Here is an 18434-nt window from a genome sequence, read left to right as displayed (position 1 = left end):
AAAATGTTACTCTTCCTGTTGCCATAAAAACTGACAGCAATTTAGAATACACCAAGGTGACAAAAGTCACGGGATACCTCCTAAAATCGTGTCGGGCCTCCATTTGACCAGGGTTGTGGAGCACCTCCACGTGGCTGTGGACTCCACAATTCGTTGGAAGCCCCTGCAGAAGTACTGAGCCACGCTGTTCTATAGCAGATCATAATTGCAAAAGTGATATGCTGCAGGATTTTGAACAGCAGCTCATCTCTCGATTACGACCCACTTCGAACGATCTGGGTGGCTAAGAAATTAGTTCAAACTGTACAGAATGTTTCTCAAATCAGTTGCGAAAAATGGTAGCCCAGTATTATGGCACATTTTCATCCATAAAAATCCCACGTTTGTTTGGGTACGTGAAGTCCATGAAGGGCTGGAAATGGTCTTCAAGTAGCTGAATACAACCATTTCTAATCCATGATCAGTTCCGTAGGACCAGAGGACCCAGCCCATTCATTTTAAACACAGCCCACACCATTAAGAGACCACCACAAGCATATACAGTGCCATGTTGACAACCAGGATCCACGACTTCGTTGGGTCTCCGTCATACTCGAGCCCTACAATGGTCTCTTACCAACTGAACGGGACTCATCTAACCAGGTCACGGTATTTTATTTATATAGGATCCAACCGATATGGTCGCAACCCAAGGAGAAGCGCTGCAGGCGATGTGCAGTTAGCAAAGGCACTCGCGTCAGTCCTCTGCTTCCATAGCCCATTAACATTAGTCATACGTACCACATTTATTTCGCGCTGTCTTGCTTGTCTGCCAGTACTGACAACTGTACACAAACTTCCTGCTCTCGGTCGTTGAATGAAGGCCGTCGGCCACTGCGCTCTCTGTGGTGAGAAGTAATGCCTAAAATCTGGTATTCTCAGCACACTCTTGACACTGTGGATCTCGGAATGTTGAGTTCCCCAAGGATTTCCGGAATGGAATGTCGCAAGTATCTAGATCCTACTACCATTGCGCATTCAAATTCCGTTAATTTCCGTTATGAGGTTATAATCACAACGGAAACCTTTTCAGATGAGTCATCTGGAGACAAATGACAGCTCTGCCAATGCACCAGCGTTGTATACCTTATGTACAGATTACTACCGCGGTCTGTATATGTTTAGCCCAGGACTTTTGGCATCTCAGTGGACATTTGATAGCTGTGTGACAGTCGACTTACTTCCTGGAGTGGTGCAGAACAATACTGCTAGATTCACTTGTTACTTCCTTGTCACTTCAATTACATATTTTAAATGAATTTCACTTATGGTTATATAGGGTAGGGCTAGGTAGCATCGTGCAGAGTTGGATGGTGAGAATGTGTCAGACACCCGAAAATATTAATGCAACGTTAGCGTCATTTCACGCATTTATAAACCAGAGAAGTCTACTAGTGTCAAAGACAGGTCATAATTTGAGGAACAAAGTTCTGAGAATTTACGTTGGGATCACAGCATTGTGTGGCGGTGACGCATACACTGTGGGGTAAACGGAACAGTAGAGAATAGAAGCATTTGAGATGTGGTTCTGCACAAGAATGTTGAAAATTAAGTGGAATAATAGGGTAAAGAATGAGGAGGTTCTCTACAGAGCCAGCTAGCAAAGGAATATGAGGAAAATATTGACAAGAAGAAGTTACAGGATGATAGCACAACTGCTAAAGCATCAGGGAATAACTTGCATGGTAATGGTTCAAATGGCTCTGAGCACTATGGGAGTAAACATCCGAGGTCATCAGTCCGCTATAACTTAGAACTACTTAAACCTAACTAACCTAAGGTAATCACACACATCCATGCCCGAGGCACGATTCGAACCTGCGACCGTAGCGGTCCCGCGGTTCCAGGCTGAACCGCCTAGAACCGCTCGTCCACACCGGCAGCCTTGCATGGAAAGGGACAGAGCTGTGGAGGTAGGAACTGTAAAAAAAGACAGAGATTGGAATACGTCCAACAAATAATTAAGGAAGTAAGTTTCTATTACTGCTCGGAGATGCAAAGATTGGCGCAGGAGAGGAATTCGTGGTGGACCACATTAAAGCAGTCAAAAGACAGATGATTCGAAACTAAAAACAGCGTCGTTTTCTCTAGCTCACTCTGCACTCAGTAGCTGTAGTCGTGAGGAATTATGCCTGAGTTTTCCTGTGAGAGAATGGCCTGCGGTACCAGACTCTGTCTGTATGTGTGTGGTAGCGGTGGAAAACAACTGTTACCTGGCTGATCAACTCCCTGTAGGTCAGGATGAGGCAGCAGCAGCAGAGTCTTTCAAATCTAGTTGGAAGTGTCATCTTAGAGGGTTCGCACCTCAGTGGGCTGTGGATGAAACATCACAGTTTCTGCTTCAGTGCTGGTTAGCTGCAACACTGCGAATCTAGGTGTACAATTACGGGTATTTGGACTTGTCAAGCTAAGCTATCCTTCTGCAGGGACGAAAATGTGTCCTAGGTTTCTGGTCGTTTTAGCATAGTTGGCCACTTTGGGATTTCAAAACTTCTCTCTTCAGACTCTCTTTCTTTGCTGTGTCAGTAACTGTACAGACAGTGTTGCGTCCGATATGAAACATCTTGAGGCAGTTTGTGCAGTCATCATTATGACGAGATCTCTATGTCGTTATGATATTAGTTTGGTATGTTACTTGCTTGAGCGCTCAACCTCCGTATACATCTATATATATACTCCGCAAGCCACCGTACAGTGTGTGGTGGAGGTTACCCTGTACGCTGCTAAGCAGGTCTATACCACGTCCGGTCGTGTGTTGTATATGAAGAGCTGACATTAATCATATGGGAGAAACATCATTAATTGTCAACTGTCAGCTTTCTATCCGATGATGTTATGTAGTGTGGCTAGAGCGTGAAACCAACTTTTTTCACTCAAGAAAGGATCCTTAGAGAGGGCATCCTTATGCAGCTCAACAAGATAAATCTGCAGGAATACTAAAAATTTCCCATCTCTTTGGATTTATTGTTTTGAAACAGGTAGTTGCAAGTTACTATGTGTTTTAAGTTGCTACTATGAATCGTAAATTGCTTATGTAAGGTAGAAAATAAGTATGCATTAACAACAAAATGTATGTTACTATACGACGCCTTTGACAGTACTGGTTAAAGGTGTTTCCCTGTGCCCCTTGGTATACATCCCATTCCCCTCTTCCTCTACTGGCGCGACCTGTAGATGAGGTGTGTGATGAGTGAAGCTTTCATGTTGCAGAGCTTGAAATTCGAGTTCTATAATTGTCCCCAACACTGTTTAGAGAGTATAGCATTGCCTCTTCTCTAAACTTTACACTTTAAGTTCCTTGAGCGCCTCGGTTACCTTTTGATAGTTGTATAGTTACAAATCACATATAGGTAACTACACTTATGACAAAGGCAAATGTATGTAGGTGTAGAACGGGACACAGATCTCTCCTTAACTTTTGACTGCGAAAAATTTTAAATAATTTCTTTCATGTGTCTCCCTTTAATATGTAATAACTTTTCATATAACTGTAACATGGACTCATTGTGTGACATCAAAATGAACTGTAAATTGACGTTTGGTTTATGTCAGCACCACTTGCGAGTGGATACTTAGAATTTAAATGAAAGCCCGGAGACGGATTCGTTTGCAATGCAAGTAATCACAACGTGCCTGTGTGTTTGTGTGTGTGTGTGTGTGTGTGTGTGTGTGTGTGTGTGTATGTATGTATGTGTGTGCGCGCATGCGTGTATGGGGCAAAGAACTATTACTAATGATTACTTTCTCTCTTACTTTCGTACAGCTCACAGTTCTCCAAAACGATTTAAGCGTTCACCACAGCATTGTAAACCCTACACAGCGTACAACAAAGACTGCAACGTTTGTTTTTGCAATAGAAATGGCACCAACGCTGTCTGCACGAACTTAGAGTGTAACACTGGCACACAGAGAGGTAAGTTCCTGGCCTACTCGTCTCTACGTTCCTTGTTAATGGTGGTCATTGCTTTTATTTCAACGTCATGATAACCCATTCATTAAGAGAAGGTCGAAACGAAGATGTATCAACAGTCCTTCTTTGAATGCTACTTGATTATTCTGTGAATACACTTTGGGGTTTTCTATTTCGCACCAGAATTATAATGTTATTGTGGAAGCATAAGATTTTGTAAAAGTTCTGCCACGCGAGCTGGGAGTACGGGGGGTTAGCGCTGGGCTGATGTGGCGATCAGTTCGTCAACAAGACGTACTGGCAATTAATTAGACCACAAGTGGGGCTGACAGAAACGCAAGCGCAGTTGTGCTTGTTATCAAGCCACTGTAGCACTATGTACTTCCCTGCCTTGGCGCCACTACAAAGTCAAACATGGGTAGAATAGAAGCGAGCTTGACAACCCAGACATTATTCAACCACTACAGGGTGCCAAGAAGTATTCGCAGTTCAGATAAATTAGGATAAATGCGGTCATACACTAAGAGACACCACGACACAAGGGTGGGCTTGGCCCTTTAAAGAGAGAGTTTCAGAGCTTAGTAAGTAATTTTGTTGGGCTGCCTTTCTGTTCAAATGGTTCAAATGACTCTAAGCACTACAGGACTTAACATCTGACGTCATCAGTCCCCAGACATAGAACTACTTAAACCTAACTAACGTATGGACATCACACACATTCATGCCTGAGGCAGGATTCGAACTTGCGACCGTAGCAGCAGCGCGGTTCCGGACTGATGCGCCAAGAACTGCTCGGCCAAGGCGGCCGATTGCCCTTCTGTCAACCTCACTAGAACCAGAGAGAATTACTACTGAGTTTCACTGAAATCACGGCAGGTTGATCAATGATGGTCAGCCTAATACTTTTTTCCTGATGTCAACTTCGAGAGGCGCCCATCAGCCATTGCTGCGTACTCAGTAATTTTGTATGAACACATTGGTGAGGAGCAAGCCCTCCTCCACTACTGGGTCACTGTGGATCATCTGCAAGCCACCATCGACCAGGTAAAGCATGTCAGTGCACCCTGTTGCCGACCATTTAGTGTCTACTGCAGTCTTGGTCGATCCGTGGTATTGACTGCCGCTGCCATCACAGTACACGGCTGTAGCAGTGGCCTGTGGCGGCGACTTCAAAGACTTCCTGGCGAGGCGTCAACACTCCTTCGCAGCATGTGGGCTTGAGCCCAGAGTCCGACTGCAGCTCTGATTACACTTACATCACTGTACACTCTGCAAGATAAACAAATATTGTTAGAGATACCACTGTATCATGATGTCTCCGGGTGACCACTCATCCTTATTTCCTTATTTAATGCTCGATCTATTGACAGCAAAGTGAACACAGCAAATGGGTCACAACAAAATGGTACTCATGAAAGGTATTTGTAAGCTATCTCCTTTCCGCTCCGGTCTAAGGCGCTGCAGTCATGGTCTGTGCGGCTGGTCCCGGCGGAGTTCGAGTCTTCCCTCGGGCATGGGTGTGTGTGTTTGTCCTTAGGATAATTTAGGTTAAGTAGTGTGTAAGCTTAGGGACTGATGACCTTAGCAGTTAAGTCCCATAAGATTCACACACATTTGAACATTTGCCGGCCGGGGTGGCCGAGCGGTTCTAGGCGCTTCAGTCCGGAACCGCGCGACCGCTACGGTCGCAGGTTCGAATCCTGCCTCGGGCATGGATGTGTGTGATGTCCTTAGGTTAGTTAGGTTTAAGTAGTTCTAAGTTCTAGGGGACTGATGACCTTAGAAGTTAAGTCCCATAGTGCTCAGAGCCATTTGAACCAATCCTTTCTGCATTAATTATAGTGCCATAGGATTCTTCAGTAAAATAAATAAAGAAAAAAAATCTGCTTTCCTCGCAGCTAGGATTGTGTGCTTGCTCCACCTTAATTCACTCTGCCCATAAACGTCCAGATACTTGAAGGTTTCGTTTGATTTTAGTGTTCTGTTTCCACTCACATTATTAAATGTCACATGATCATTCACCATTTTTGCGTTACACCAAGGAGAAATTTGGAAAAGGAACTGAAATTCGTGGGGAAGAAATAAAACTTCGAGTTTTGCCGACGACACTGCAGTTCTAACACAGGCAGCAATGGACTAGGAAGAGCAGTTGAGAGAAGGTCAGTGTCTTGAAAAGAGATTATAAGATAACAGTCAACAACAGTGAAACGAGGATAATGGAATGTAGTTAAATTGAATCAGTTATTGATGAGGGAACGGAACTAGGAAACGGATCACTAAAAGTAGTAGACAACTTCTGCTATTTGGACAGCAAAATAACGGGTCATGGTCTAAACAGAGAGGATATCAAATGTGGGACAACAGGAATGAAAGAGTTAGAATCGTTTTTCACTTTTTCGTCTGTGGGCTTCGTTGAATTAACTGAAAATGTCGAAAAATTTTCGCGACACTGGAATTCTGTAACCTTTAACTGTGTCTGAAGGGGTTTAACTATAAGTTTCTTCTTGCTTTTGGGTCAAAATCCCATTGCTATTGACTAATAGTTTGCCTTGTGACATATAGGACTGAGAAACTACGTTGAGGACTTTGGTATCATTCGTTCAGTACAGTGTGTGGGCAGTCGTAGTTTGCTGCTGTGGGAAGGCAGAGGTAATGTGTAAATTTTCGTTTATTGACGTATGGTATCGATACGGTGGAGGAATAATTCATTCCTTTCAGTTTAATATTCACAGATGTAAAATAATTTCTCTTAGTACGGTGACGACTTGTCAGAACATTGGATATCTCAACGAGCTGGGAGCTGAGGTTACACAAGCTAGATGCACCCACCTGCCTACAGACATTAGTGATGAGATGCAGCTCTTGCTGCAGGTCTTCGTTGATGTGGTAGTTTCTCGTGACGTCAACAGAACGATTGTAATATTCCCTGTTAGGAAGTTACATTAGCTTTTGCAATAACGTAGCTCTTTGTAGAGTAGTGCTCGTAGGGGCGAAGTCCCTTAGGTGAAGAGAGATGCCAGTGAAACTACAGGTACAACAACCTTTTCCATAAACGCATAAACCTAAACGAAATTAGGGGTCTCATTGAAATTGCGGGATGAAGAGGCGGCTGTTATTCCTCGTCGAAGGTAGAGAAGATGTCCTGGCGGTAAGAGTCACACCTTACGGTAATTAATTTCGGTAGTGTAGCAGCTTCAGACATCAGAGATCATCAGGTAGTATCCAAGATATTATCGAGCGGAAAGTCTACAAAAAATGGTTCAAATGGCTCTGAGCACTATGGGACTCAACTGCTGAGGTCATTAGTCCCCTAGAACTTAGAACTAGTTAAACCTAACTAACCTAAGGACATCACAAACATCCATGGCCGAGGCAGGATTCGAACCTGCGACCGTAGCGGTCTTGCGGTTCCAGACTGCAGCGCCTTTAACCGCACGGTCACTTCGGCCGGCTGAAAGTCTACAAAAATTTAAATTACGCTTCTGTGGGCGGAAGCGTAATAACTGACAAACCGCAATGCCTACCCTCCTTTCATTAATCTACATTTCAACAGTTTCATATTGCTACTCTGAGAACATGAATCGCACTAAAACTCTTGGTAATGTACGATTTACTTTACCTATAGAAAGTAAACAGTGTGTACCATAGGTAATTGGACAAATAAACAGGAGGGGGAAGTCCACGTAATACCACACTACACTACTAGTACTTGAAAGTAGTTGTTAATAACAATGAGAAGGTAACCGGCTGCCAGCAGTGTGTAGCCTTACTTGATCTTTGTATACGTTCAGATTATTCACGTGCCAATTTCTTCAATTGTAAAACCTCCCTATTTCTCGTAGAAACATCATCCAAACGCATGTACGCAGAACTTATAACCAAATCACAGTAAATAATTATAAACCCTCTCCCAAACGAACTTACGCACAAAATATTACGGTTATTGTTAAGAAACATTGAATTATTTACTCATGATTACATCAAAATACATTGAACATTATTAATACAAAGACATCTTATCTATATATCTTTGACAAACAGCCATCTTTGTAGTTACGATTTTTAAGGCACACTGCCGCCTAACGGTTCCTAGCAGTGAATTTCTTTGTTGTGTTATTCAGTTACCAGGTGGCATAAACGTGTACCTCCAATCATTGGCGCATTCCTTATCGTTAATCACACACATGTGCACGATGTGTTACGTAGGACACCGACGGCGCAGTCGAGGATTGCTGTCTATAATGCTATGTAGACCGCTCGAGGCATTACGAAATCCACAGGGTAGCCTGGATGATAAAGAATAGCTAATCTATGAGTGTGTGAGAATTTGTTACTCTTGTTTATCGCCTTTAAAATGTGTTACCGCCTATTGCAAAAGAAATGAAATCGTCTGCAGGAAGGTGTAATCATATGGCTTACTGTTGTGATTAAGTAAGATGTGATGGAACTGTGTTGTGTGTGAGACACAAGAATGATGATGCTTTATACATACATTTGAGCAATTGTTTCACTGGCAGAAATGAAGTTTGAATTCAAAACCGGCTGACGATGACCACTGTTAAGAAGTCATGGTGGTGTAACATAATGAATCAAAAATATCTGTACATGCTACACATTTTTCAAAGTTACCTTCACAGCTATATCGTCAAATTCTCATCTCCACATGTTGCTGAGGCCACTGTGTGTAAACATGACTCCAAGCAACTTTTTAAAAATACATTTTTATTTATGGCCTTCTTGGCACTGGGTTGTTATAAATGTAACTTAGAAGTCTACTGTAATAATTACTCTTCAATATTTCTCTTATGAAATTTCTCTTAACCTGGAGGTGGTTAGAGAAATGGTCATGACTCGTACTGAAAAGAAGGGCTATGCAACTGATTACACTGCTCTTAATGAACAGTATCTCACCCGCTCGTACCCATTTGCTTATACTTTTTATATTTCAGCTCTTTGTATATTTCATGGCTATTGGCAGCTGGTAGTGTTGCTCAAAAGCACATTGACTGGAAAATGTTACTCTTCCTGTTGCCATGAGAACAGACAGCAATATAGAATACACCAAGGTGACAAAAGTCACGGGGTACCACCTAATATCGTGTCGGACCGCTTTTTGACCAGGGTTGTGCAGCACCTCCACGCGGCTGTAGACTCCACAAGTCGTTGGAAACCCCTGCAGAAGTATTGAGGAATGCTGTTCTGTAGCAGACCATAATTGCAGAAGTGTTTATTCTGTAGGAATGTGAACAGGAACTCACCTCTCGATTACGACCCATGTCAAACGATGTGGGTGGCCAAATCATTAGTTCAAACTGTAGAAAGTGTTTCCCAAACCAGTCGCGAACAGCTGTGGCCCAGTGTTATGGCACATTGTCATCCTTAACTATCCCGTTGTTGTTTGGGACATGGTCTCCAAGTAATTGAATACAACCATTTCCAATCTATGATCAGTTCCGTTGGCCCAGAGGACTCAGTCCATTCATTTTAAACACAACCCACACCATTAAGAAGCCACCACCAGCTTATACAGTGCCATGTTCACAACCTGGGTCCACGGCCTCGCTGGGTCTCCGTCATACACGAGTCCTACAATGGTCTCCTACCAACTGAACGGGACTCATCTAACCAGTTCACGGTATTTTAGTCATCTAGGAGACAACCGATATGGTCGCAGCCCAAGGAGAAGCGCTGCAGGCGATGTCGCGCTGTTAGCAAAGACACTCGCGTCGGTCTTCTGCTGCCGTAGCCCATTAACGCCATATTTTGCAGCACTGTCCTAACAGATACGTTCGTCGTACGTATCACATTGATTTCACGCAGAGTTGCTTGTCTGTCAGTACTGACAACTGTATACAAACTTCGCTGCTCTCGTTCGTTGAATGAAGGCCGTTGGCCACTGTGCCCTCTGTGGCGAGAAGTAATGCCTAAAATCTGGTATTCTCGGCACACCCTTGACACTGTGGATATCGGAGTATTGAGTTCCCTAAGGATTTCCGAAATGAAATTTCGCAGCATCTAGCTCCTACTACCATTGCACATTCAAAGTCTGTTAATTCCAGTCATGTCATAATCAAAATGGAAACTTTTTCAGGTGAGTCATCTGAATAGAAATGACAGCTCTGGCAATGCACTAGCGTTTTATAGCTAATGTACGCGATACTACCGCCGTCTGTATATTTGCATATCTCTATACCAGGACTTTCGGCGTTTCGGTGTAGATTTGGTAACAGTGTGACAGTCGACTTACTTCCTGAAGTGGTGCAGAACAGTATCGCCAAATTCATTTGTTTCTTTCTTGTCATTTCAATTACATACTTCAAATAATTTTCACTTATGGCATGTCATCAAGTTATATGGGGCGGAGCTACATTCATCTGGGAAGCATCGTGCGGGATGGGATGGTGAGAATGTGTCAGACACCCGAAAATGTTGATGCAACATTAGCGGCATTTCACACATTTATAAACCAGAGGTCTACTCGTGTCAAACACAGGTCATAATCTGAGGAGGAAATTTCTGACAACTTAATTTTGGAGCACAGCATTGTGTGGCGGTGAGACATACAGTGTGGGGAAACGGGCACAGAAGAGAATAGAGGCATTTGAGATGTGGTGCTGCAGAAGAATGTTGAAAATTAATTGGAGTAATACGGTAAGGAATGAGGAGGTTCTCTACAGAGCCAGCTAGGAAAGGAATACAAGGGAAATAGTGACAGGAAGAAGATACAGGATGATAGGTCATCTGTTAAGGCATTAGGCAATAACTTCCATGGTAAGAGACAAAGCTGTGGAGGTAGAAACTGTAGAAAAAGACGGAGATTGGAATACATCCAACAAATACCTGAGGACGTAAGTTTCAGTTACTGCTCTGAGATGCAATGTTTGGCACAGGAGAGGAATTCGTTGTGGGCCACATTAAAGGAGTCAAAAGACTGATGTTCCGAAACTAAAAATAGCGTCGTTATTGCTAGCTCACTCTGCACTCTATAGATGTAGTCGTGAAGAATTATGTCTGAGCTTTCCTGCGAGATGATGGCCTGCGGTACCAGAATCTGCTTGTATCTGTGAGTTAGGGGTGGGAAGAAGCAGCTACCACGCTCCACAGTCACGGTTGTGGCTGATCAGATTGCCAGAGATCATCAGTAGGGCCTGCATGGTGCTGGTGTCGGAAGACACCCACTTGTCAACCTAAGCTATCCTTCTGTGAACGCAAGGATGAGGCAACAGCAGCAGAGTCTTAGTTGGAAGTGTCAACTTAGAGGATTCGCACCTCAGTGGGCAGTGGGTGAAACATCACAGCTTCTGCCTCAGTACTAGTTAGCTGCAACACTGAGAATCTAGGTGTGCAATTCCTGGTTTTTGGACTTGCCAACCTAAGCTATCCTTCTGCAATGATGACAGAATGTGTCCTAGTTTTCTGACCGTGTTAGCACCGTTGGCCACTTCTGGATTTCAAAACTTCTTCAGACGCTCTTTCCTTGCTGTGTCAGTAACTGTATAGACATGTGACCAGATCTCTCTGTCGCTATGATATTATTTTGGAAAGTTGTTTGCTTGAACACTCAGCCTCCATTTACATTTATATATATATTTCGCATGCCACCATACAGTGCTTGGCAGACGTTACTCTGTTCCACTGCCAGAAATTTTGTTTCCCATTCCACTCACAAGTAGAGTAAGTGAAGAATAACTGTACGGTACCTACTTTCTTTTATCATATCTTTGTGTTCCTTTCGTGAAATGTACTTCAGCGGCAGTAGAATTGTTCTGCTGTCAGCCTGAAACGACGATTCGCTAAATTTTCTCTATAATGTTCGTCAAAAAGAATGTTACATTCTCTCAAGGAATTCTCCATAATACTTTCATGTTGTAACAAATCACGCAGTCCATCTTTAAACTGCTTTCTTCCTGCTGTCATCCTTTAATCCGCCTTGAGGAGGTATCGAACACTCGACAGTACTCACGAATTGGTTTCACTAATGTCATATATGCACTCTCTTTTACAGATGACGCACAGTTTCCTAATGTTCTTCTATAAGCCAAAGTGAACCATTCGTCTTCCCAACTACAATCCCTATAAGCTCTTTCCATTTCATATCTCTTCGGGACGCCACACCAGGATATCTAAATGGTGCGACTGTGTCAAGCAGCACATTACTACCACTGCATTAGAACATTACTGGTTTGTTTTTCCCATTGATCTTCAGTAATTTACTTTTTATGCATTTAGAGTTACCTGCCATTCGTCACACAAACTATAAATTTTGTTGAAATCACCTTCTATCCACCTACCGTCGCTCAACGATGACACATTACCATATACCACAGCATCATCAGCAAACACTTGCAGATTGCTGCCCAACCTGTTCACCCGACCATTTACGTGTGTAGAAAACAACAGCGGTCCTATTATACTTCCCTGGGGTACTCCTGACGATATTCTTGTCTCTAATTAGCGCTCGCTTTCTCAGGGTGTCACAGTAGTTTCCATTTTTGCTGCTACTCCATCGCTGTTTCTCTCTTGCTATCATTTTGTCTCATCATTTACTCCTTCTCCGCAGCCTCTTTTACTGTAGCGGAAGAACTTTAACTCTTTATAAACATGTGACCAGAATGGTGTTCTTTAGAAAATTCGCCTCGAATTTTCAGCTTGGAGTATCTCTGGAACAATCTCTTCAGACACATTTGACATCAATAACGTAACGTGCAGTATAGTTATCTTTCTGCTGCTGCAAAGCTGAATCAAACAGTTTGTGCACTGATGCCTAATCCTTTAATGTTACATTTTACATTCAGTCTTCTGAACTTATCTAACCTTTATTGAAGTTGTCACTTAACTTTATGCCCTGATCTATTAATTACAGTCTCTTACATCCCAAGGTTCAATATCCACATGTTAACCATTAACTGTGTTACTGTTTCCACCTGCTGATTTAGCATTACAATTACAAATACATCTATCGAAAAATGACAAACTCCAAACACCTACTAATGTCTGATTATATGTAATGGTCTAGTAGCCTCAGATAAGCTTTGTAATGGAATCTGTTCACAACATAATTTGGCTCTTTGTGCAAAAGAAATGCTGGTTTCGATGTGTTTCCACATCATGCATGAACGTTTTCCACAAATAATCTTCTGCAACACATCTATCTGATCTATCTGTCGCTGGCTTCCATGCTATGCCAATTCAGCATCATGGGCTTGCTTAAGTACTTCATCCTGTAACCTTGCTGGCCAGACTACATGTCAACCACACATTATTTGTCAATATAATACTTCTTTGTCAGCACAGAATTGAGCTTCTGTTATGAATTTCTGGCAATCTTGGGCAGCAGCCAAGGCCCATATTTTGAGCCTCAACCCATATGCATTGCTGCAGGTCTTCCAAGAAAAATGTATGGTTTCAAAATGAACCTCACTTAATCGTAAACTATATCTAGTCAGATAGTTGATAGTATCTTCAAGACACCTAAGGCACATCAGAGTTGTGTCTGTAACTTTGTACTGTCAGTCATAAAAGTAGTAACATAAGTAAGTGATACCATAGATCAAACCAAGTATCCCTTTTTCAGCAACCAAAGAATTTTCATCCATCTTATTTAGTTCTTTAGTAGCATCGTCTATTTGCTGACGCAGTGTGGACCATAAGGTTGATAGCTGGCATCACATGGTAATATGAACTGTTTCTAATAATCCAGAAAACCAAGAATGAAACCAGTAGATAAGACCAGTAGTTATTAAATATTTAAATTGCACAAAGGTTTGTTAGTAGTCAGAAGTCTATTGTAATATTACTTCCTTTTTTAACAAATGGGTACGGTTCATGATACTTCTGCAAATTTTGGCAAAAATTTCTGTAATAGCTGTCCATATCTGAAAGGACTTGAAATTTATTTGCTTGTATTAGGTGTTGTGAACTGCTGCATGACTTCTACAAATTGGGGTCATTTTGCTCACCAACCTGGGCAATAACATGAGAAATTTCTGAACTTTCTTAAAACAAACTGACACACTTCAACTGAGCATTAATCATGCTGCTCTTGATCGACTAAACACATCTCATGAACATCTCTTGGACATCCTTAGAAAAGATTTTTATGTCATACAGATACACTACACATTGTTTCTGTTTCAAACCGCGTAACACCCTGTCTAAAATGTGGTGAAGTGTCATCAGGATATTCATTAATTGAATGGCATTCGTTGGTACTGATGATGACTGGATGGAACCACAAATGTCGTCATGGGTCGATCCTCTAGTGCTAGCTCCTTGTGGTGGAAGCCACTTGCCAAATACATGGTCATAAAATAACACCCCTTCTCTGTGATGTTAGGCACTGGGTATATGTCCATGTATACAGGTGATCTGGATACTGACAATCGCAACTAGATCTATAAGTCTTACTTCCATCCAAGCTGCGTTATGGCAAAATCATTAGAGGTGCTCCCAACGTTTTGTGATAGCTCCTATAATACTATCAGGGATATGTTGGTGAATACATTGCCCCATAAGAAGTAGGAGATAATGCTGTAATTTGATATGGCTTTCTATATATGAGTGGTTCATTCCCAGTGGGAAATGTATACTGCATTATTGGTGCAGCTGGTAATAGACCAGGAAGTATGAATTATTCCACATATTCTCCTAATAATCTTTCCATCTCCCCCCCCCCCCCCCCCCCGCGGTTACATCCTTCCAAATGTGTCACTTTCTCCTACGCCGCTAAATTAAATGACTGCCCCAGTTTCTAATATTCTTCCATGAAACCCTTATTTAACTCCCTAAGTCGCTCCAAGCAAATGCCGGGATGGTTCCTTTGGAAGGGCACTTCCTTCCCCATCCTACCCTAATCCGATGAGACCGATGACCTCGCAGTTTGGTCTCTTCCCCAAAACAGCCCAACCCAATCCTCCTTATTTAATTCTCCCTCCTTCAATAACTGCAAGGTAGCTGTTAATGCAGCATGTGATAGCTCTGCTTCTAGCGAAGTAAAGTTGTCTTCACTAACAGGCACTGCCCAGCTTCTGTCAACCTCTCATATACAGAGTGTACTGTGTTCTTCATTTTCCATCAACGTCACAATGACACATGAAATATTAACTGGCAGCTCTGCTCCAACGTCCATCCAGGTTAGTTTATGTGTACCTTTCAGTATCATATTCTACAAGTCAAATCTGAGACATATCCAAAGCAGTTTTCCTGGTATCTGGAGTGTTCTATGTCACAGTAAGGCTTTTTCGGCAGGAAAACCGAGATGAAACGATGTCGCATTCAGCTGCACATGCACCATTCTAAATCGACTTTGGCATGGTGTTTGAGAAGGCAGTCTAGCCCAAGTGTGACATTGTAGCTTAGCAAGTACTTTCATGCTAATGCAGAAGTCTTTCCCTCCCACTAAGAATCCAAACAACAAGGCAAGTGAACACTATCTCCACCAACACCACATAGCCTAAAGAGAGTTAGGTTCAAATTATTTATATCAAATATGCCCACAAGTATTGTGGATGCATGCAATGCCATACCTAACAAAAATCTCCACTTCTTCAACCCCACACCCCTCCTTGCAGCCACTTAAATAATAGTGAAATGGCTCTGAGCACTATGGGACTTAACTTCTGCGGTCATCAGTCCCCTAGAACTTAGAACTACTTAAACTTAACTAACCTAAGGACAGCACACACATCCATGCCCGAGGCAGGATTCGAACCTGCGACCGTAGCGGTGATGCCGTTCCAGACTGTAGCGCCTAGAACCGCTCGGCCACCCCGGCCGGCAAATAATAGTCTGTCACTGATTCTACTCAGGAGTGTCTTATGCTTGTAGTCGCTTACACTTCATTGATCAAAGCTTTCTATAGTTTTGTTGAATGTGGCGTAGATGACCTCCTTTATGACGTACGATTTCAGTATTAAAAACCAATTCCTTTTCCCTAAGCTAGTCGCTACCTCAGTCTCAGTGTCCACACTCTCATTTAAAACTTTTGGAGACACCATGCATGCTTTATGTGACATCTCAGCAGACGAACCCTGCAAGATGCAATGAACGGCCTTTGCTCTGCAGGCTGCAAATGGCTCTACTGGCACTGTCATCATCTGTTAAATGATATGTGTTACTATTTATCGTCCTAATTTGATTCTCAAAACATTACACTGATCTCCCTGTCTCACAGGTATCCCAGTAAGTGGTTCCTAAACACGTTCTTTCTTCTACACTGTCGAGTCACAGTAATTTTTACCGCCTGTCAGAAGACAACCGTCTTTCCCAGGGAGGTCTGCTGTGAGATGTCCAGGAGGTGAGTCAGTGAGGTTCTGGAAGATACTGTTAGGAATGTGGAGTCTCACTGACACCATTTTTGTTGACCGTTGCACTAGGTTTCTTGGTTGAGAATCAGTGGTGCGAACAGCCCAGTCAAAGTGGTTCATGTCTGACATGTTGCATTGTCCTGCTGGTTGATACCATCGTGTTGCAGCCTGGCTGCCTGTAGAGGTGTAAATGGTCCCCAAGGATAGAAGCATAATTGTTTTGATCAACTGTGCCTTCCAAAATGTCAAGAATGAGGGAATGTCTTCTGACTATATTCTTCTGACAATTGTTTAAGGCGATGGATTTCAGAAATTTCACGCCTTTCAAACTAACGGCCATCTTTCTCATGGAACATAAAACGTGATTCACCTGAAAATATGACCTGTCACCAATCAGTGGGCGTCCAATTTCTGCCTTTATCGGCAGTGAACAGTAGTCGGGATGGGTGCATGAACAACATACCTACTGCAGCGGCCCACACACAGCAACTTTCAGTGAACGGACATTCAGGAGACACTGTTGGTAGCCCCTGGTTTCATCCGGACAGATAGCTGTTCAACAATTGCACGTCTATTTGCCCTTACAAATTTATACAGCCGTCGTTCCCCCTTATTTCCTGTGGTGCACCAGAGTGTATTAGTGAAAGTTTTGGATAGCGCAGTTTTGAAATACTCTGTATACTTTTATCATGGAGACACGCGAACGGTTTACGAATTTAGCTTTTTCTGAAACGCCTCCAGCCTTGGCCCAAACACAAATGATCGTGTCATTTTGGGCGTCAGATATACCGATCTATTCCACATTACGGCAACGATTACACTATTGTCCCTGTCCCCTGGACAAGCTCTATAAAACCTTCACACTAGTCAGCCACCTTCCGTCTGTGAATTGTCATTGCACGCTGACGTCAAACATAGAGGATGGCCACATTGACGTTACTTGACCGTGTACAACGTTACATCATTTCCTGCATGCCCGCCGGCCGGTGTAGCCGAGCGGTTCTAGACGCTACAGTCTGGAACTGCGCGACCGCTACGGTCACAGGTTCGAATCCTGCCTCGGGCATGTATGTGTGTGATGTCCTTAGGTTAGTTAGGTTTAAGTAGTTCTAAGTTATAGGGGACTGGTGACCTCATAAGTTAAGTCCCATAGTACTCAGAGTCATTTGAACCATTGAACATGCATGTCTAGGAAGGACTGAACATTTCGAAACTTTTCATGACGCACCACGTACTTCTTGGCATTCCCTGCTCATTTCAGTCGAGACAAAAATTCTGCTCGTCATTCTAGTTCCCTAACTTTGCAGCAGGATGTGAGTTATTAAAAAAACTAAAAATATAATCACCATATTTGCTGAAGGAGGTGTTTCTGGCTTTTGGATCAGGTGGAGATTAGATAGGAATTGACTGTTCCTTTCTTTTCTCCTGTAGTCTCTCTCCTTTGCAAATTCACATTATACACTCGCTCTTCAGTTCACTGATAAAACAAGTGCTGTACTGCTCTGTAAGCCGAAACTTCTTTACTGTCATTTTACTGATACTACTAGAAGATTACAAATAAAAATATAAGGCAGCACGAGAAAAAGTCATACACACCATGGTGAAAAAAATTTGTCGGCACTTGTTTTCACAGAGTCGTTGAACGCCTTTGCTGCACTGCCATTGTCGTAACTGCTGCACTCGTCAGTTAAGAAATCTCAACTCCGGAGCTTTTCTGACATCACTTCTGCAGGGAGGTGTGGTCGAGTGGTTCTCTGTACGAGGTTGAGCAGAGGAGCAGTGGTTGACGGAACAAATTATTGATTTTCAAGCGAGACAGGCACAGAAAATGCGCACCCGCAGGAGGCAGGCGATGAGCCTCAGGCCGGACTGGCTGACTTTGAAGTGACAGCGTCAGTGGTTTTTAATCACAGGCTTCTTCTACGACCTCGCTAGCAGCGCATTCCAAGCGGACTTCCAAAGCTGTGACAGGCGGCAGCCAACAATTCTGTGCTAATGTTTCGAGTTTCTAAGTGAAGTGATTTGATATGAGTACGTTAAGTCGGTGTGGAAAAGTACGAGCGTGAAAAGATTCATTAACTAATTCAATATACAGTGTAACGATGTTCCATTGAAACAAATATTCATGTATTTGATGTCTGTTCTTTCGGACATGAGCAAAAAAAAGATACCATTTTGAT

The 18434-nt window shown here is 42.8% G+C and overlaps 1 protein-coding gene across 1 annotated transcript in view; it reads left to right on the top strand.

The window, feature by feature from the left end:
• Positions 1-18434, top strand: part of LOC126419888 (pacifastin-like protease inhibitor cvp4) — a 103257-nt gene that overhangs the window by 63026 nt on the left and 21797 nt on the right. Inside the window, exon 4 of the mRNA XM_050087149.1 lies at positions 3803-3952. Within this exon, the coding sequence (XP_049943106.1) occupies positions 3803-3952 (150 nt within the window). The remainder of the gene's footprint in view (positions 1-3802; positions 3953-18434) is intronic.

This window comes from Schistocerca serialis, chromosome 9 (assembly GCF_023864345.2).
Source record: "Schistocerca serialis cubense isolate TAMUIC-IGC-003099 chromosome 9, iqSchSeri2.2, whole genome shotgun sequence".
Taxonomy (NCBI): Eukaryota; Metazoa; Arthropoda; class Insecta; order Orthoptera; family Acrididae; genus Schistocerca; species Schistocerca serialis.
The sequence above is the reverse complement of the archived record's forward strand: the minus strand, read 5'-3'. Positions and strand labels throughout refer to the sequence as shown.